Consider the following 22,390-nt stretch of genomic DNA (forward strand, 5'->3'; position numbering starts at 1 on the left):
CCTACTAAAGACCTTCTATTAATAGAAGGCCTTCTAGGGACCTTCTGTTTATAGAGGGGCTGATAGAAGCTATAGAAGGCCTGCTAAAGACTTCTATTTATAGAAGGGCTGCTAAAGACTTCTATTTATAGAAGGGCTGCTAGAGGCCTTCTATCTATAGAAGGGCTGCCATATGCCTTCTATTCATAGAAGGCCTCCTAGAGTTTCAAGAGGAAGGCCTCCTAGAGGTCTTCAATCCAAAGAGGACCTCCTAGAGCTCTTCTATCCAAAGAGGACCTCCTAGAGGTCTTCTATGCAAAGAGGACCTCCTAGAGATCTTCTATCCAAAGAGGACCTCCTAGAGGTCTTCTATCCAAAGAGGACCTCCTAGAGGTCTTCTACCTAAAGAAGACCTCCTAGAAGTCTTCTATCTTCTATCCAAGGAAGACCTCCTAGAGGTCTTCTGTCCAAAGAAGATCTTCTGCAAGTTTTCTATACCTAGAAGATCTCATAGAGGAAGGTCTCTCCTTAGCCAGAAGGCCTCCTCTAGGTCTTCTATAAATAGAAGGCCTCCTGGAGGTCTTATATATCCATAATTCATCCTAGAGATCTGGTATCCCTAAAAGTCCTCGTGGAAGTCTTCTATTCAAAGAAAGTCCCTAGAGGTCTATCCATAAAAGGCCCATTGAAATGCTTTATTCATGGGGAACCCCCTAAAGGTCTTTTTTCCATGAGAAAAGGACTGAAGGATTTCCATCCATTGAAGGCTTCCTTGGGGTCGACTCGTCTTCGTCTGCATCCTCTCGTCGTAAACACAAACAACGCTCACTTTGCGCCCTCTCTCTCCCTCTTTAACATTATCCTTCTAACAGACCTGAGAAAAAGCCGATTTAATATAATTTGTGTAATGCATGTGACGTCTGTGTGACGGTCGCTTTGACGCCTGGCTGCCTGTTAGAGATCTCCTAGAGATCCATATAAGGCTTCCTTGACTCTTTCTATGCAAAGGAATCCCCATAGATGGCGCTCTTGTCATCTTCAATTCATCGGAAACCCTCTAAAGGTTCTTTTCCATTGAACATCTTCTGAAGGACTTCCATCCTTAAAATGCTCCATTAGGGTCGAACTCCTTCTTCTGTTTATATATAGACCTCCAAATGCCTTTCCAATCACAAAAACGCGTCCTCTCTTCGAAAAACCATTCAATCATCGAAAACACACACTTTGCCCTCCCTCTTTCTCCCTCTTCAACACTCTCCCTCAATATATCCTTCGAACCGACGTGAAAAAAAATCAAACTTAATATAATTTGTGTAATGCATGTGACGTCGGTTTGACGGTCGCTTCGACGCCTGACTGCCTGTTAATATTGATTTAAATATTAAAAACAACTTAACTCCTCATCGTTTTGTTTTTTCTACGAATGTCCTTCTCCTCCCTCGCAGGTCCAATGATTTGTATAGCTAAATGAAAGTGTGTGTGTGCGTGTGTGTGTGTGAATTGAAATTAGTAAAAAAAGTATGCCGTTGATGACGATATTCGATAAGCGAAATTAAAAGTGAAAACTTATTCATACGAGAGAGAGAAGTCCTTTTGCCGAAAAAAAGGAAAAGCAACAACAACAGCAACAAAATCTGAATGAAAAAAATTAAAAATAAAAGTTCTCAAATTACACAATCAACAGCAGCAGCAGTAGTAGTTGAAGCATAACAAATACATGTTCTGATTGCGTATGCAAATAACAACAACAACAACAACAACATTGGAGATTTACTGAGAATTTTCAAAATCAAAATAACAACAACAGCAGCAGCAACAAATATCAACATAACAAAATGAAAACCCGTTTGGTTTCCCTAACATATCGCGGTTCGGCCTCGGTCGATCCGCGCTACTCAGCCGCCATGCTGCCATGGACTATAAACGATATTCGATCAACGGAAAGTTATTCGAAGGTAAGGGGGTGATTTGAATTGAAATATTCTATTTGAACTTAAGATAAAAACATCAGATCAATTTTGAAATGCCGATTTATATAAAAAGCTTTTTTTTTCAAAATATTTAAAAGGGATCTGCAATAGACGTGGGTTTTTTAAAAAAAAATTTTAAGGACTACAACACACGTGGATTTTTAAAAAAATTTTTTCAAGGTCTACAACAAATGGGATTTTTTTTAAAATATTTTTTTCAAGGACTACAACAAACGTGGATTTTTTAAAAATATTTTTTTCAAGGACTACAACAAACGTGGATTTTTTAAAAATATTTTTTTCAAGGACCACCAATAAACGTGGATTTTTTAAATATATTTTTTAAGGGACCACCAATAAACGTGGATTTTTTAAAAATATTTTTTTAAGGGACCAGCAATAAACGTGGATTTTTTAAAAATATTTTTTAAGGGACCACCAATAAACGTGGATTTTTTAAAAATATTTTTTCAAAGACCAGCAGTAAACTTGGATTTTTTAAAAATATTTTTTTAAAGACCAGCAATAAACTTGGATTTTTTAAAAATATTTTTTCAAAGACAAGCAATAAACTTGGATTTTTTAAAAATATTTTTTCAAAGACCAGCAATAAACTTGGATTTTTTAAAAATATTTTTTTAAAGACCAGCAATAAACTTGGATTTTTTAAAAATATTTTTTCAAAGACAAGCAATAAACTTGGATTTTTTAAAAATATTTTTTCAAAGACCAGCAATAAACTTGGATTTTTTAAAAATATTTTTTTAAAGACCAGCAATAAACTTGGATTTTTTAAAAATATTTTTTCAAAGACAAGCAATAAACTTGGATTTTTTAAAAATATTTTTTCAAAGACCAGCAAAATAAACGTTTTTTTTAAATATTTTTTAAGGGACCTCCAATAAACGTGGATTTTTTAAAAATATTTTTTCAAGGACCAGCAATAAACGTGGATTTTTTAAAAATATTTTTTCAAAGACCAGCAGTAAACGTGGATTTTTTAAAAATATTTTTTCAAAGACCAGCAATAAACGTGGATTTTTTAAAAATATTTTTTCAAAGACCAGCAATAAACGTGGATTTTTTAAAAATATTTTTTCAAAGACCAGCAATAAATGTGGATTTTTTAAAAATATTTTTTAAGGGACCAGCAATAAACGTGGGTTTTTTAAAAATATTTTTTAAGGGACCACCAATAAACGTGGATTTTTTTTAAATATTTTTTAAGGAACCACCAATAAACGTGGATTTTTTAAAAATATTTTTTAAGGGACCACCAATAAACGTGGATTTTTTAAAAATATTTTTTAAGGGACCACCAATAAACGTGGATTTTTTAAAAATATTTTTTAAGGGACCACCAATAAACCTGGATTTTTTAAAAATATTTTTTAAGGGACCAGCAATAAACGTGGATTTTTTAAAAATATTTTTTCAAGGACCAGCAATAAACGTAAATTTTTTAAAAATTATTTTTTAAGGGACCAGCAATAAACGTGGATTTTTTAAAATTATTTTTTAAGGGACCAGCAATAAACGCGGATTTTTTAAAAATATTTTTTAAGGGACCACCAATAAACGTGGATTTTTTAAAAATATTTTTTAAGGGACCACCAATAAACGTGGATTTTTTAAAAATATTTTTTAAGGGACCACCAATAAACGTGGATTTTTTAAAAATATTTTTTAAGGGACCAGCAATAAACGTGGATTTTTTAAAAATATTTTTTAAGGGACCACCAATAAACGTGGATTTTTTAAAAATATTTTTTAAGGGACCACCAATAAACGTGGATTTTTTAAAAATATTTTTTCAAGGACCAGCAATAAACGTGGATTTTTTTAAAAACTATTTTTTAAAAGACCTCAATAAACTTGGATTTTTTAAAAACTATTTTTTAAAAGACCTCAATAAACTTGGATTTTTTAAAAATATTTTTTATTAGACCAGCAATAAACGTGGATTTTTTAAAAATATTTTTTAAGGGACCACCAATAAACGTGGATTTTTTAAAAATATTTTTTTAAGGGACCAGCAATAAACGTGGATTTTTTAAAAATATTTTTTTAAGGGACCACCAATAAACGTGGATTTTTTAAAAATATTTTTTAAGGGACCAGCAATAAACGTGGATTTTTTAAAAATATTTTTTAAGGGACCACCAATAAACGTGGATTTTTTAAAAATATTTTTTAAGAGACCAAAAATAAACGTGGATTTTTTAAAAATATTTTTTAAGGGACCAGCAATAAACGTGGATTTTTTAAAAACATTTTTTAAGGGACCAGCAATAAACGTGGATTTTTAAGAAAAATTTGAAGCGACCAGCAATAAACGTGGATTTTTTAAAAATATTTTTTAAGGGACCAGCAATAAACGTGGATTTTTTAAAAACATTTTTTAAGGGACCAGCAATAAACGTGGATTTTTAAGAAAAATTTGAAGCGACCAGCAATAAACGTGGATTTTTTAAAAATATTTTTTAAGGGACCAGCAATAAACGTGGATTTTTTAAAAACATTTTTTAAGGGACCAGCAATAAACGTGGATTTGTTAAAAATATTTTTTTCAAGGACTACAACAAACGTGGATTTTTTAAAAATATTTTTTTAAAGACTACAACAAACGTGGATTTTTTAAAAATAGTTTTTTTAAAAACTACAACAAACGTGGATTTTTTTAAAATATTTTTTTAAGGGACCACCAATAAACGTGGATTTTTTAAAAATATTTTTTAAGGGACCACCAATAAACGTGGATTTTTTAAAAAAAATTTTTCAAGGACTAGAACAAACGTGGATTTTTTAAAAAATATTTTTTTCAAGAACTACAACAAACGTGGATTTTTTAAAAATATTTTTCTCAAGGACTACAGCAAACGTGGACTTTTTAAAAATATTTTTTTCAAGCACTACAACAGCCTTGGATTTTTTAAAAATATTTTTTAAGGTACCACCAATGAACGTGGATTTTTTAAAAATATTTTTTAAGGGACCACCAATAAACGTGGATTTTTTAAAAATATTTTTTTAAGGGACCGCCAATAAACGTGGATTTTTTAAAAATATTTTTTTAAGGGACCACCAATAAACGTGGATTTTTTAAAAATATTTTTTTAAGGGACCACCAATAAACGTGGATTTTTTAAAAATATTTTTTAAGGGACCACCAATAAACGTGGATTTTTAAAAATATTTTTTAAGGGACCACCAATAAACGTGGATTTTTTAAAAATATTTTTTAAGGGACCACCAATAAACGTGGATTTTTTAAAAATATTTTTTAAGGGACCACCAATAAACGTGGATTTTTTAAAAATATTTTTTAAGGGACCACCAATAAACGTGGATTTTTTAAAAATATTTTTTAAGGGACCACCAATAAACGTGGATTTATTAAAAATATTTTTTTCAAGGACTACAACACACGTGAATTTTTTGTAAATATTTTTTTCAAGGACTACAACTAACGTGGATTTTTTTAAAAATATTTTTTTCAAGGACTACAACAAACGTGGATTTTTTTAAAAATATTTTTTTCAAGGACTACAACAAACGTGTTTTGTTTAAATATTTTTTCAAGGACTACAACAAACGTGGATTTTTTTAAATATTTTTTCAAGGACTACAACAAACGTGGATTTTTTAGAAATATTTTTTAAGGGATTTTTTTTTTCAACGACTACTTCAGTTGTCCTGATTTTAATATTTAATTACAAGTTCGTTGAGAGCTCCATTTAATTATCCAATAAATTTTCTTCTTCCTTCTCGTTGATTACTTCGTTTTAATGGTCCTTGCAAGGACATCTTTAAGAACTATACTTATCGATTTGTTTATTTCCACATCCTCATTGGCATTCAACGTCTCATTTATGTCCAGCCTACGTGCTTTGACCACCAAGCATGATGACGTCAACAACAACAAAGGATATTCGGTCGCTGTGTTTTTTCTGGTGTCTTCCTTGTGTCCGTTCATTTTATGTTTTGTTCTTCCTCATGTCATAGCTTCATTATTTCTTGTTTGCCATATTGTCTGATGGTCAACAATGGCACGTGAATTCCGCTGCATAATGTCAGGGAGATTTTTTCGCATATCCTTCGAAAAAAAAAAAAAAAAATGAACACAGGATGGGCTGTAGCATAGCTGCAGATGTCCCTAAACGCTAGTCTTATTGGGAGTATTGTTCGTAGACTTTCGGAAGGACCTTAAGAAGGACTCTTACTTAAATATGCAGATATACAGGCATAGATGTCCCTAAACGCTAGTCTTGTTGGAAGTATTGTTCGAAGACTTTCAGAAGGACCTTAAGGAAGGACTCTTTGCAAAATATGCTGTCATATTACTATGGGCTCTTTGCTTAGATAGCCAGTAACACGAGATTATCTCTTTGGGGATCCTTAGTTTATCTTTCCCAGAATACCCTTAGATCTTCCCTACATCCCTTGAAACCCATAAATCGTTCTGATAACTTTTGCTAAAAAAAACCGCAAACAACAAACTTTTCGATATGCCACGGAACCCCAACCGCCCCATCACTTTAATACCAAAATCAATATTGACTCGCCATGCCATGCCATGCATGAACTTTTTCTGGGTCAATGGAATGTCATGCATTGTATTGGCGCGGAATAAGAACCCAAAACTTGCATGAATCCTTATTTATGTTCCGAAGTGCAGCACGAAGGATTACATCCTCATAAAAGTTGCAAACGAAAGAAAACACAACAGAAATTGATTTTTATTTTCATTTTATGTCCCACCTCCACCCCTCTCCATTTTCTGCGGATTGACGTGACGTCGTAAATTCAACATGACTCAAAATATGCCACCCATACTTATCGCCATGGCATCCAATGGCCAATGTGTCTTAAGACCCCCCCCTCCTCCAGTTTTCTTCGAATGAGGCTAAAATGCTCGTAAAATGAAATTCTTTTTCTTTTCGACTTTTTTTCTTCTCCCCCTCACCCTTCTTCTCTTTTTATTCACCCACCCACCTCCTACCATTCAAATATGATATTTACTTAGTGGAGTAATTTGCACTGGCTTTTCATGAGGCGGACATTACACATGCCATGTCATAGCATATGAGGGAAGGGGTAACGAGGGGGGGGGGGGGGTTACAAGCATTCTCTTTTCTTGTGAAAAAGTAAACATTCTTTAACTGTTGTTGTTTTTTCTTTTTTTCTGTTTTTGTAATTTGTTCCTTAAGCTTCCTTTGCATTTTACTGTGACATATGGCAAAGGAAATTGTATTCCTAGAAGGGTGATAGGATATGGGAGGGATGGGATTGAGGGGTATGGGACATAATTATGGCAACTTCTGGCCGTGAAGGTATAAAAAGTATTTCTGAACTTAAAATTCCGCACTGAAGTATGTTTAAAAAAATCTAATAGCCATGGATTAAAAATATGTTTTAGAGAATTTTTCAACCCTAGCACTTACGTTGGCGGACACACCGGAGACGGATAGTTTACCACAGAACGGCCTATCGTATAGACGAGCTGAAGGCCGAAGGAGTTTTTATAGACAAGCTGGAGACCAGGGAGTTTTTATAGACGAGCTGGAGGCCAGGGAGTCTTTATAGACGAGCTGGTGGCCAGGGAGTCTTTATAGACGAGCTGGAGGCCAGGGAGTCTTTATAGACGAGCTGGAGGCCAGGGAGTCTTTATAGACGAGCTGGAGGCCAGGGTGTCTTTATAGACGAGCTGGAGGCCAGGGAGTCTTTATAGACGAGCTGGAGGCCAGGGAGTCTTTATAGACGAGCTGGAGGCCAGGGAGTCTTTATAGACGAGCTGGAGGCCAGGGAGTCTTTATAGACGAGCTGGAGGCCAGGGAGTCTTTATAGACGAGCTGGAGGCCAGGGAGTCTTTATAGACGAGCTGGAGGCCAGGGAGTCTTTATAGACGAGCTGGAGGCCAGGGAGTCTTTATAGACGAGCTGGAGGCCAGGGAGTCTTTATAGACGAGCTGGAGGCCAGGGAGTCTTTATAGACGAGCTGGAGGCCAGGGAGTCTTTATAGACGAGCTGGAGGCCAGGGAGTCTTTATAGACGAGCTGGAGGCCAGGGTGTCCTTCTAGACGAGCTGGAGGCCAGGGAGTCTTTATAGACGAGCTGGAGGCCAGGGAGTCTTTATAGACGAGCTGGAGGCCAGGGAGTCTTTATAGACGAGCTGGAGGCCAGGGAGTCTTTATAGACGAGCTGGAGGCCAGGGAGTCTTTATAGACGAGCTGGAGGCCAGGGAGTCTTTATAGACGAGCTGGAGGCCAGGGAGTCTTTATAGACGAGCTGGAGGCCAGGGAGTCTTTATAGACGAGCTGGAGGCCAGGGAGTCTTTATAGACGAGCTGGAGGCCAGTGAGTCTTTATAGACGAGCTGGAGGCCAGGGAGTCTTTATAGACGAGCCAGGGAGGCCAGGGAGTCTTTATAGACGAGCTGTGGGCCAGGCCCCCTTAATTATTTCCATTGAGGTCACTAATTTTCACTGCATGTTCGCGGCGGGTCACAAAACTAATTACAAATCACCTAGACTCCGCATGAAAAAAACAAAACACATCTGAATAGAAATCAGTAACTTTGTAATGGAAAAACGTAAATCACACACACACACACACATACACAGCTTGCAATTGGAGGAGGTCCCACCACCTCCTAGCCATATGGAAAACGTGAGCAGAAAATAATTGCCCAGCAAAATCGTAACAGATAATTTTAAACAGATATTGTAATTAATTAATTAAGAAGCTCGTAGGTATTCAGTGGATAATCAGTGGACCTGGACTAAAATTGAAAATTAAAAGTAATAGATCAAGTCATCTGGGAACCTATTAGGAATAGGTGTGAATTAGAACAAGTAAAAAAGTTTTAAGCTTGGCCGGTCCGAACTTTGAATAACCTCCAACATTTGGTACAAATTTGGCAATTTTCAGAAAAATAAAATCCGTTAAAAATTCTGTTAAAATCTTAAAAATACCGAAAGTAGCCGTATATTAGGGTCTTAACGACGACGTGGACCTGCGTAGGCAATTTTTGTCATAAGCTATTACAATATTTAAATGCGAAACTTGAAAAAATCTGTTTATAATGTAGCTAAAATCATCAAATACCGAATATAGGGAGGTACCATGGGGCTTGTAATACGTGGACCTGCACAGACAATTTTCTGTCTAAGGCTGTAGTATCCATTACGAACTTCAAATGCGAAATTTGAAATAGTTTCGGTAAATAATGTCGCTAAAATCATCAGACGTGGACCTGCACAGACAATTTTCTGTCATAGGCTGCATTATTCATTACGAATCTCACATACCAAATTTGAAATAGATTCGGTAAATAATGTCGCTAAAATCATCAAAATACCGAATATCGGGAGGTACCGGGGGGGCTATACGAAGACGTGGACCTACATGGCCCATTTTCAATACCACAAGTCCTGCAGACCCAATACACATTTGAGTTAATTTTTATCAACTTACTTCATTTCGTTCGGAAGCTAGAGACGGACAGACGGACGGACATTGCAAAATCGCCATAGAATTTTATGCCGATCAAAAATATATATATTTTGTGGGGTCTAAAATGTATATTTCGAGGTGTAACAAACGGAATGACAAACTTAACATACCCTCCCTACTATGGTGGAGGGTATAAAAACTATTCGAGTCTGGTCAAAAGCCATAATTTTTACATTTTTTTTTTAAATTTTATTGAATGGAAGCAAAAAATGTCGGAATTAGCATCAAATTTTAAAATTAGTTTAGATTTGTTCGAATTGGTCACCTTTGGCACGAATTATGGCCTTCAGACGGCCAATGAAACCATCTCACGCTGCCCGAATGTTATTCTGCGGTATTTTAACCCATTCCCGGCGTAGCGCTTGCTTGAGGTTATCGACACTTTGGTATTTTTAGTGCTAACCTTACTTTCCAAAAAAAAAAAAAAAACTCCAGTAACAATAGTCCTACGGATTGGTATCCGGAGATTTTGGTGGCCATTGTGCGCTGGAAATGAAGCGAGGAACCTCATTTTGTAACCATTCTTGAGTGGCGCGTGCTGAGTGCGATGGTGCCGAGTCCTGTTGGAATGTCCAAGGTCTGCGGCCAAAATGTTTGCGTGCCCAAGGCTTTAATAAACCCCCCAGAATATTTTCGCGATAATATTTGGCATTTGTTCTGATGCCACGGTCGATTAATACGAGCGGAGAGCGACCATCGGTTGTTATGGCGGCCCTCACCATTAGCATGGCCGGCGCTTGAGTTCTGATGGCCAACCGAACATTTTGTTTGTTTACAAACTGCTGGACAACGAATGTTTTCTCATCGAAACCACCAAACCAAATTCGGCAGTTGACCACTTTCGGCTAAGCGAAGCAACTCTTTAGCTCTTTTGAGTTTATTTTCTTTCTGTTGCGGTGTAAGTTCTTGCAATTTTTGGAATTTCAATGGCTTTACCCCGAGCTCATTTTTTAATATTTGCTGAATGGAATATTGCGATATTTTCAGCTCACGAGCGATTTTTCGGCCACTGCGACTCGAGATTCGATCAAGTCGCTTCTTTAATTTTCGAACCATTTTTGCTGATGTTGCTGTTTTCTTGCGTCCACCTTCTTGACATAGAGCTAAGCTACCAGCTACCAGTATCACGGTAACGAGCGATGGTAGGAGACACAAAAGATTTATTCACATTTAAATGCTGGAGTGCTCTAACGATATCCACTTGTGTTTCTCCAGCCAAATATAAAGAAATCACACCATCACGACGCTTGAATTCCATCACGAATAACTTTTTTTTCTGGAAAATTCTCACCAAAATACTTTTGTACGCTTGTAAACAATATAATGGGCTGTCACTGGAATAATTTTAACAGCTGTCGGACAAGTGGCTTGGAAATGACAGCAGTCTGAAGTTGGTTGCAATTTTTTCATCTCATCTCGTAAAGCGAAAGAAGTTTTATTTATGAAGAATTTATGTCATATTTTTTAGGTCCGATACGATATGGACAATAATGGTCCATTCCTTCAGAACCTACTCCATAGAGGGTCAAAAATTTGAATAATCATAACAGAAGTCAAAATATATTTAAATAATCGAACATTGGCTGAAGGTCTACATCTGTCGGCAAAACTGACTGATACTTTTTAACTTGTTAATCCACGATTCGGAGAATTATGCGGAATAAATCTTAAATTTTTAGAGGTTTTTCTAACATTATTGAAAATTTTTGGTTTGTGTACTTCATGGGTTTGCTATCAAAAAAACTTACCCCCCCTTGCTTGTTCTCCAACAATTTGTGCTCCACTTTATAATTTGACCACAAAAACCACAAATTCAAAATCAACTGTCAAATAAACATGAATTGATTGCCCCTCCCCCCAACCTGCAACCAGACCATGTTATTACGGCGGACAACAACAATTCCAACAACTGACAAACAACATTACATGTCAAAAAGTGTTAACATGGTTGTTTATAACCGGGGTGGAGGGGAATATGGAGGTGGATGGTGGACTAATAACGTGTTATTTTTGCTATTCAAGCTATGCATTCATAGATTACCCTTTAATCAGGGCAAGTTGGAATAAAAGAGAGGAACGAATAACAACAAAAGTTCTGGAGCCAAGATGTCGTCGGGAAGGCCATTGTGGTCATTATAGTTTGGACTTGGATTTTGCTGAGTTTATAATCAGAAATGAGTAATGGAAGACAGAAGAGCTTTGAAGCGCTTTATAGAGACAGGAGTAATTTTTGAGGGTCTTATAGAGGCAGGTAATATCGAGTTTTAGATTTTCTACACAGAAAAGACAGTTATAAAGTCAAGGTCTTCTATAGACAGAAGGCCTTCAAATGGTCGTCGATACTCGGAGACTTCTTCAATGTCTTTTAGATCTGAAATAACTTCAACAAGTTAAAAAGTATCTGTCGGATTTGAAGACAGATATTTACCCTTAGCCAAAGTTCGATTATTAAAATATTTTTGGACTTCTGTTATTCTAATTGTTGACCCTCTATGGAGGCTTCGAAGGAATGGGCCAATAATGTCCATTTCGTATCGGCTCCAAAAAAATATTGCGACGTGCCAAATTGAAACTTATATCGACTACTTCCTTCACTTTACATGAGATATGTGATTTTTAGAAAATGTTTGTGGGGTACCCGCTTTAGTCGACCGAAGTATTACATTTTCACACTTCATCTAATACAAATAACAATATTGATATGGATAAAATTACAAGAAAACCGAACATTTATATCAAATTTGATGTGAAATCATAAATTTCATATTCATCCCAGGTTGAGAGACAAATTTAAATATAGCAAGTTGTAAAGAATCGCCGACTTATTGGGCAAGCTATGACAGATAAAAGTATTGAAAATTGTGACTCTTTGCGGGTGAGGTATCGGAAGGGGTTTGCAGATATATATCATCTTGAATATAGGTCTTGTGTTAGTAAAAATCTTTGTGTGTTTGAAATTTAAAGAGAGTTGACTGCTTATTCCGCTTTCTTTGAGCGTTTTGGTTTTCAAAATCTTGAACCCTATGTGGGGGAGGTACCAGAGGAAATGGTCCAATCTCTACCATTCTTATAACAGATCTGGTGTTGATGGAAATATTGAGATATGCCAAGTCTGAATGGAATCGGTTGTTAATTTCTCGTTTGATGAGCTTCATGGAGGTACCAGAAGGGGTGGACCGATATATCCCATCTTCACACCAGACCTTGGGTTAATAAAAATACTTGGAAGTGTTAAATTTGTAGAGAGTTAAATGCTTATTTCGCTTTCTTTTAGCGTTTGGTTTTTAAAAATCTTGATCCCTAAGTGGAGGAGGTACCAGAAGAAATAGTCCGATCTCTAACTTCTTTATAACAGATATTGTGTCTATGAAAATATTGAGATGTACCATGTCTGAATGGAATCTAATGTAAATTTCCCATTTTATGAGCTTCACGGATACTTAAAATTTTGACCCTTTGTGGGGGAGGTACCAGAAGGAGTGGACCGATATATCCCATCTTCACACCAGACCTTGGGCTAATAAAAATGTTGTGATGTGTAATTTAAAGAAAAACGGATTCTTACTTCACATTTAATATGAGTTATAGTTTTTAAAATGTTTAACCCTTTGTAGGGGAGGTACTTGATGGAGCGCGTCGATATTGTCCATTTTCGCACCAGACCAAGCACTGATGCAAATTTTATGATTTGCAAAGTTGAGGCATAATCGGGTTATCCTTTTTCGTTCTGTGCAGTAAATAATTTTCTTTGAAGAAGGAGTGGATTGATATTGCCCGTTTCCGAACTCGATCTAAGTTTGACAATAATATTACAATGAAACCCAGTTTGAATCATATCGGATACTCACTTCGAGAGTTATTGGTCCAAAGAGACCTAGGGTCTAAAAGCGTTATTTCGATGGGGCACATTTTGGCCGTATCAAATGATATATGCATCTCCTGCTTCTTGGTGGTGATTAAGGATGGCTTGAGTAGATGGCTAGACGCGATTGGCGGTCAGCAGCTAACAACTGATGCACCATATGAACTTTGTGCGGAACTATCATCAAATCGTGTACCAAAATTCGCTGTAAGGACCGTCGACAGATATCCATTTGCGTGGTACATCGTCTGGTCGATGTCGACGTCGCTACCATGACGTCCTCGGCTACAGCAGCAATATTCTCTGCAGAATGGATACTCCAGGGTCTGCCACGCCTGGCAGCATCTTTTGTTGTGGCAGTCTCTTCGAGGCGAGCGGCTACTCGGTACAGTGTTTCACCAGTAGGCGTTGGACGGCCAGGAAATCTGCGACGAAATACACGTAGTGCAAAAGGCACCGAACGATTATTGGTCAAATTGAATTCCAAATGCGGGGAATACTGAGAACTTGGAGAACATTTAAACTTGACTCATCGGTCAGTGACTGGTAGTACTCTAGTGGTTTTAGTCTTCTTTCATAGGAATAAAAAATCCAGGTAAATAAATGAAAACCTTTGAGAAACCTTCCATAGTCCAAAATCCTTAAAATTATTTCACTATAGACAAGAGTTCGTTGAAGGCTCTTCCAGAGACTTTTAAAGAATTTTAGAATGGAAGAAGTCAAAGACTTCATATATAGATAGAAGGCAACTATGAAGAGGAGACCTTTAAAAGGTCCTATACTGCCGGGAGACCTTTAAAGATCCTTAATGAACAGGAGACCTCCAAAAATATAACTCTCGGAGTTATGTCGATCAGAAGAAGGTTCTTCCAGAAATGTTTTAAAAAAAAAATTGAGAATGGAAGAAGTCAAAGACTTCTTATACAGATAGAAGTCCACTATGAAGAGGAGACCTTTAAAAAGTCCTACATTGCCGGGAGACCTTTAAAGATCCCTAATGAACAGGATACCTCCAAAAATATAACTCTAGGAGTTATGTCGATCAGAAGAAGGTTCTTCCAGAGATTTTAAAAAAAAAATTGATAATGGAAGAAGTCAAAGAATTCATATATAGGTAGAATACCACAATGAAGAGAAGACCTTTAAAAGGTCCGTGATTTGTAGAAAAAGGAATTGGGTTTTATAGGTCCTGCATTGGGATTGTTTTAATTTAAACTTAACTTGATGTTGTCTGTAAAGATCTTTTCAAATACCTGACTTAAGTTCTTTTTTTTTTTTTTGAGAATACAATAATTCCATTGTGATATACATACCCTCAACGGTCTACCGCTTTTTTCTTCTCCGCCTCTTTGCTTTTGTAAAAATTGTTGCTAAGATGGAGAAATGAACTGTAATTACCACAACTATTTATTTATTGCTAGCATTTGTTGTTGTTTCTTTATTTGTTTTTGGAATTTTTGTTCTTTCCTATTCAAATGAAATGCTTGTCATTCTCATGCCCTGGTAGTCTATGGCCAGTGACCACAATTTGTTGGGGAAACATTTGGTGTTGGGTGTTGATGACGTTCTCAAAAGTGAACTGTTTTACCATTTGTTGGAGCTGCCCTTCCATAATTTTTTGTTTTGAAATAAAATTGTTTTCTATTTTTCCATATCGCCATATTTTTTTAAATTTTATTGAATGAAAGCAAAAATGTCCGAAAAAGTATAAAATTTTAGAATAAGTTTAGATTTGTTCGAATTGGACACCTTTGGCACGAATTAATGCCTTCAAACGGCCAAAACGACCGTCAGACGCTGCCCGAATGTTGTTCTGCGGCATTTTGGTTCAAGCGCTTGCTTGAGGCGATCGACACTTTTGTATTTTTTTGTGCCAACCTTGCTTTCCAAAATACTCCAGACGCAATAGCCCAACGAATTGGTCTCCGGAGATTTTTAGTGGCCATTGTGCGCTGGAAATGAAGCGAGGAACCTCTTTTTGTAACCATTCTTGGGTGGCGCGTGCTGAGTGCGATGGTACTGAGTCATCTTGGAAAGTCTAAGGTGTGTGCCCAAGGCTTTAATACACCCTCCAGAATATTTTCGCGATAATGTTCGGCATTTATCCCGATGCCACTTTCGATTAATACGAGCGAAGGGCAATCATCGGCTGTTATGGCGGCCCACACCATCACCATGGCCGGCGCTTGAGTTCTGGTGGCCAACCGAAGGTGCACATTTTCAGCTGACCTCTTTGACAAGTAAACACGATCATTTTGTTTGTTTCCAAACTGCTGGACAACGAATGATTTCTCATCGGAGAAAACCAAATTCGGCCAAGCGAGGCAACTCTTTAGCTCTCGTGAGTATTTCTGTTGCGGTGTAAGTTCTTGCACTTTTTGGAATTTCAATGGCTATATCCCGAGCTCATTTTTCAATATTTGCCGAATAGAATATTGCGATATGTTCACTGCGACACGGGCTTCGATCAAGTCACTTCTTTACTTTCGAACCATTTCTGCTGATGCTGCTGTTTTCTTCCGTCCACTTCCTTGACGGCGGGCTATGCTGCCAGTATCACGGTAACGAGCGATGGTACGAGACACATAACTTTTATTCACATTTAAATGCTGGAGTGCTCTAACGATAGCCACTTGTGGTTTTCCAGCCAAATATAAAGAAATCACCCTATCACGCCTAAATTCCATCACGAATAACTTTTTTTCTGGAAAATTCCCACCGAAATGCTAGCGTACGCTTGTAAACAATATAATGAGCTGTCACCGGAATAATTTTAACAGCTGTCGAACGAGTGGCTTAGAAATGACAGCAGTCTGGAGCTGGTTGCAGTTTTTGTCATCTCACCCTGTATAATTTTGTTTAATTTTAAAAATATAATTATTTTCCTTAAAAGAATCGGTGAACACCATTAAAAGGTTATTGGTAACAGTCTATGAGCTCGAAATTCTCTGCCTCAGCTATTATCCTTTTGCTTCTGCATAAACAATTCTTTGATTCTCGGTTTTAATATTTTCCCCAAAAGGATATACCTTTTAGCCCCAAGGAAATGGCAGTAAGTGAGTGACCCATTTATATCCAACTGACCACAGACATATGAGCATATCTCTGCAGAATGTGAATAGTTGCAATTTATTTGTTCCTGTGTCCTCCTGCGTGCACTTACGCTACGCTTTGTTCCCTGTCCGGCTTTAAAAGTAGTTTGTGGCACGCGATTTAACAACGAAATGAATGCGGATTTTTTTTATTGTCTTTCGTTGTGACAAAGGTGAGTGACACTTGCTGGCCATCCTCGGGAGAGTTATTGCTTTCAAAAGGGGGCATTTAAAATTGGAAGGAAATTTAAAGTTGTAAGGATAAGGATTGATGGGAAGACCATTTATATACATCTGATTGTCATTACTCCTAGAGTTATGCATTTGGGGGTCTCCTGTTCATTAAGGATATTTAAAGGTCTCCCGGTAATGTAGGTCTCCCAGTAACCTTTTAAAGGTCTCCTCTTCACAGTGGACGTCTATCTGTATAAGAAGTCTTTGACTTCATCCATTTTTTTAAAAATTCTCTGGAAGAACCTTCTTCTGATCGACATAACTCCGAGAGTTATATTTTTGGAGGTCTCCCGTTCATTAAGGATCTTTAAAGGTCTCCCGGGAACAATAGGACCTTTTAAAGGTCTCCTCTTCTTCTACCTATATATGAAGTCTTTGACTTCTTCCATTCTACATTTTTTAAACAAGTCTCTGGAAGAACCTTCAAAAAACTTTTGTCTATAGAAACAAATTTTAAGGATTTTGGTCTACAGGATGAGATAAAGAAACTGCAACAAAGTCAAATGTCGGAAAAAGCATCAAATTTTAGAATAAATTTAAATTTTTATGAATTGGCAGGCTTTGGCACGAATTATGGTCTTCTAACGCCCAGTGAAACCGTCACACGCTACCTGAATGTTGCTCTGCGGGATTTTGGCCCATTCCTGGCGAAGCGCTTGCTTGAGGTGATCGACACTTTGGTATTTTTTTAGTGCCAACCTTGCTTTCCAAAAATCTCCGGACACAATAGTCCAACGGATTGGTATTCGGAGATTTGAAAATTAACCTCATTTTGTAATCATTTTCGGGTGGCGCGTGCTGAGTGCGATGGTGCTGAGTCCTATTGGAATGTCCAAGTTCTGCGGCCAAAATTTTTGCATGCCCAAGACTTTAATACACCCTCCTGAATATTTTCGCTATAATAATCGGCATTTATTCTGATGCCACGGTCGATTAATACGAGCGGAGAGCGGCCATCGGCTGTTATGGCGTTATGGCCCACACTATCACAAAGACCGGCGCTTGAGTTCTGGTGGCCAACCGAAGGTGGACATTTTCAGCTGACCTCTTTGGCAAGTTTCTCATCGGAGAAAACCAAATTCGGCAGTTCACCACTTTCGGCCTCGCGAAGCAACTCTTTAGCTCTTTTGAGTCTATTTTCCTTCTGTTGCGGTTGCAGTGTAAGTTCTTGCCCTTTTTGGAATTTCAATGGCTTTACCTCGTGCTCATTTTTCAATATTTGCCGAATGGAATATTGCAATATGTTCCGCTCACGAGGCATTTTTCGGTCACTGCGACGCGGGTTTCGATCAAGTCGCTCCTTTACTTTTCGAACCATTTCTGCTGATGTTGTTGTTTTCTTCCGTCCACTTCCTTGACGTCAGGCTACACTACCAACTACCAGTATCACGGTAACGAACGATGGTACGAGACACAAAATTTATTTATTCACATTTAAATGCTGGAATGCTCTAACGATAGCCACTTGTGGTCTTCCAGCCAAATATAAAGAAATCACACCACCCCGCTTGAATTCCATCACGAATAACTTTTTTTCTGGAAAGTTCTGACCAAAATGCTTTTGTACAGTTGTAAACAATATTATGAGCTGCCACTGGAATAATTTTAACAGCTGTCGGACGAGTGGTTTAAAAATGACAGCAGTCTGAAGTTGGTTGCAGTTTTTTTTTCATCTCTCACCCTGTATATCTGCGTAACTCTTCTGGTTCCTCACCCACAAAAGGTGACAATTTTCAATATTTTTTTTCTGTCATAACTTGCGAAACAGGTTAGCGTTTCTTTACACCTTGCTATATCTAAATATTTCTTTCAACCCGAAAACCTGAGATGAATATCGGAATTTATGATTTCGCAGAAAATATCCAATAAATATTCGATTTTCTTGTAATTTTGCCCATATCAATGGTTTGAAATACTTCGGCCGACTATTGGTTGGTTCCAGAATTGCAAGAATGTAAGACTTTTTACTACGATAACCGATTTTCCCCCATATGATATCGAAAAAAATTGCAAAATTAGTAGATTCTTGCAGGTTCTGGAACAGGGCATATATCAGGTACCTCAGGCACATTTTTTTAATATTTTCTAAAAATTATTAAATATCTTAAATGAAGTGAAGGAAATAGTCGATTTAGTCCATCCCTGGCACTTCGCAACATTTATATCATATTTATTGAGGTCCGATACGAAATAGAGAATATTGGCCCATTCCTTCGGTACCTATTCCATAGAGGTCCAACAATTTGAATAATCATAACATAAGTCAAAATTAAATTTAAATAATCGAACATTGGCTGAGGCTATCTGCATCTGTCGGCAAAAACCGACTGATACCTTTTACCTACCTTTTAAAAGGCCTTAAGTTGCTATTTAGACACTCCAAACACTGTCCCATGGTTCTGATCGATAAAAACAAAAAAAAAAAAAAACTTTCCTAAAAATGATCTCTAACCTATTGATACCAGAAAAAGTATTTCCCATAGAAGAAAAACAGTTCTGAAAATTATAATGGCCTCCAACCTCCAAATGGTCCCAGAAAAAAAGATCTCCCATAAATAAATCAGTTCTAAGAATATGACCTCTTGGGTCGCTGAGGATTCTATTTCTCCCAACCCAACTCTTTAAACCCCTCATTGATCTTTGGACTGCTAATAGCCATTAATGTCATTTTGTTGTTCTTTTCTAAACGCTCGGTGTGTATGGTTGGCGGAACTTTATTCATGGTTTTTGTGTTTAGCACAAAATTTGACATTTCTCTTTGCGCGCTTTCACTTCTGTTTAGTTAATTAATTCACAAAAGCCAAAACAAGGATAGCCCAATTAGTTTAATCCTTTCAACTCCCACCTGGCCGATATGGCCGGCCAAAATTTACCTCCCGCAATGAGAGGTTTTTTTTATTGAGCATTTTTCTTGTTTTGCTTTCATTTTCCACTAAACGAAGCACATTAGCCAACAAAAACAACAGCAGCAGCAGTGGCGGTGGCGAGGCAGAAAATTAATCATCCAAGGACCCAGGTGAAAACAACAGCATCGCATCACCGCCAAAGTCAGTGCCAGCAATAGCACAGCATGAACTTGGTGGCAAGGGAAGGCATAGAGGCATGGGAAGGTATGCTCTCCTCCCTCTCTCTCTCCTCTCCCCATCTCTCTCTACTTCGGTCAATATGCCTTCCCAGTTTACAAAATAACCACAGACCCATAGACCACCAGAATAGAAAAAACCCAAAACAACACGGGCTTATCCCCCCTCTCTCTCTCTCTCCTTGTCAACTACCTATCTGACTGCATCCTTTATTGCAAGGATACAACTAACAACAAAAAATGAAACTTTGGACTGCACCAAAGCAATATAACACAATTAAGCTCAATGCAATTATCCTTACAATCCCAAAGAATGGACAAGGTATTTTTTTCGAGCCCTGCCTTTTTATATCCTCCACCATACTATGGAGGGTATATTAACTTTAACATTCCGTTTGTAACTCCTAGGAATACTCGTGTCAGAGCCAACAAATTATTAATATTCTTGATTAGCGTAAAATTCTAAATCGATTGTCCGTCCGGCCATCCGTCCGTCCGTATGTCTGTCCGTCTGTTGTAATCACGCTATCTTTCGAACGAATTTAGATAGAAGGCTAAAATTTTGCACACAGGTTTATTTTGCCAGTACGCAGGATAAGTTCGTAAATGGGCCATATTGGTCCACGTTTTCATATAGCCCCCATATAACGGAACCTCCCGATATTCGGTATTTTGATGATTTTAGCGACAATAATCACCGAAATTGTTTCAAATTTGGTATTTGAAGTTCGTAATGGATACTACAGCCTTAGACAGAAAATTGTCTATGCAGGTCTACGTCTTCGTATAGCCCCCATATAGGGGTACCTCCCTATAATCGGTATTTTGATGATTTTAGCGACAATAATCACCGGAATTGTTTCAAATTGGGTATTTAAAGTTCGTAATGGATACTACAGCCTATGACAGAAAATTGTCTTTGCAGGTTCACGTCTTCGTATAGCCCCCATATAAGGGTACCTCCCTATAATCGGTATTTTGTTGATTTTAGCGACATTATTCACCGGAATTTTTTCAAATTTGGTATTTGAAGTTCGAAATGGATACTACAGCCTTAGACAGAAAATTGTCTATGCAGGTTCACGTCTTCGTATAGCCCCCATATAAGGGTACCTCCCTATAATCGGTATTTTGTTGATTTTAGCGACATTATTCAATGGAATTGTTTCTATTTTGGTATTTGAAGTTCGAAATTGATACTACAGCCTAAGACAGAAAATTGTCTATGCAGGTCCACGTTTTCGTATAGCCCCCATATAAGGGTACCTCCCCATATTCGGTATTTTGATGATTTTAGCGACATTATTCAATGGAATTGTTTCAAAATTGGTATTTGAAGTTCGAAATGGATACTACAGCCCAAGACAGAAAATTGTCTATGCAGGTCCACGCCCCCATATAACGGTACCACCCTATATTCGGTATTTTACTGATTTAAGCAACAATAATCACCGGAATTGTTTCATATTTGGTATTTGAAGTTCGAAATGGATACTACAGCCTTAGACAGAAAATTGTCTATGCAGGTCCACGTCTTCGTATAGCCCCCATATACTGGTACCTCCCGATATTCGGTATTTTGATGATTTTAGCGACATTATTCACTGGAATTGTTTCAAATTTAGTATTGACAGTTCAAAATGGATACTACAGCCTAAGACAGAAAATTATCTGTACAGGTCCACGTCTTCGTATAGCCCCCATATAACGGTACCTCCCTATAATCGGTATTCTTATGATTTTGGCGACATTATTTACCGGAATTGTTTCAAATTTGGTATTTGAAATTCCAAATGGATACTACAGCCTAAGACAGAAAATTGTCTATGCAGGTCCAGGTCTTCGTATAGCCCCCATATAAGGGTACCTCCCTATAATCGGTATTTTGTTGATTTTAGCGACATTATTCACCGGAATTTTTTCAAATTTGGTATTTGGAGTTCGTAATGTGAACTACAGTCTGTGACAGAATATTGTCTATGCAGGTCCACGTCTTTGTATAGCCCTTATATAACGGTACCACCCTATATTCGATATTTTACTGATTTTAGCGACATTATTCACCGGAATTGTTTCAAATTTGGTATTTGGAGTTCGTAATGGGAACTACAGTCTGTGATAGAAAATTTTCTATGCAGGTCCAGGTCTTCATATAGGCCCCATATATCAGTACCTCCCTATATTCGGAACTATTTTGATGATTTTAGGTACAATATTCACCGGAATTGTTTCAGATTTGGAATTTGAAGTTCCAAATGGATGCTACAGCCTTAGACAGAAAATTGTCTATGCAGGTCCACCTATAACGGTACCTCCCGATATTCGGTATTTTGATGATTTTAGCGTCATTATTCGCCGGAGTAGTTTCAAATTAAGTATTTAGAGCTCGTAATGGGATCTACAGTCTATGACAGAAAATTGTCTATGCAGGTCCACGTCTTCATATGGCCCCCATATAAAGGTATCTTCCAATATTCGATATTTTGATGATTTTAGCTTCATTATTCGGCGGAGTAGTTTCAAATTACGTCTTTAGAGTTCGTAATGGATACTACAGCCTAAGACAGAATATTGTCTATGCAGGTCCAGGTCTTCGTATAGGCCCCGTATATCAGTACCTCCCTATATTCGGTATTTTGATGATTTAAGCGACATTAT

General features: G+C 37.3%; 1 protein-coding gene across 2 annotated transcripts in view; it reads left to right on the top strand.

The window, feature by feature from the left end:
• Positions 1 to 1,288: 1,288 nt before the first annotated feature.
• The window catches only part of LOC101893064 (TBC1 domain family member 4), a 105,810-nt gene continuing 84,708 nt past the window's right edge, over positions 1,289 to 22,390 (top strand). The window contains exon 1 of one of the 2 annotated variants that reach the window (XM_020034981.2): positions 1,289 to 1,934. In XM_020034981.2, the coding sequence (XP_019890540.2) occupies positions 1,815 to 1,934 (120 nt within the window). In that variant the 5' untranslated portion in view covers positions 1,289 to 1,814. The remainder of the gene's footprint in view (positions 1,935 to 22,390) is intronic. The other variant, XM_020034982.2, reaches the window with a different exon arrangement.

Source organism: Musca domestica, unplaced genomic scaffold, assembly GCF_030504385.1.
Source record: "Musca domestica strain aabys unplaced genomic scaffold, Musca_domestica.polishedcontigs.V.1.1 24, whole genome shotgun sequence".
Lineage (NCBI taxonomy): Eukaryota > Metazoa > Arthropoda > Insecta > Diptera > Muscidae > Musca > Musca domestica.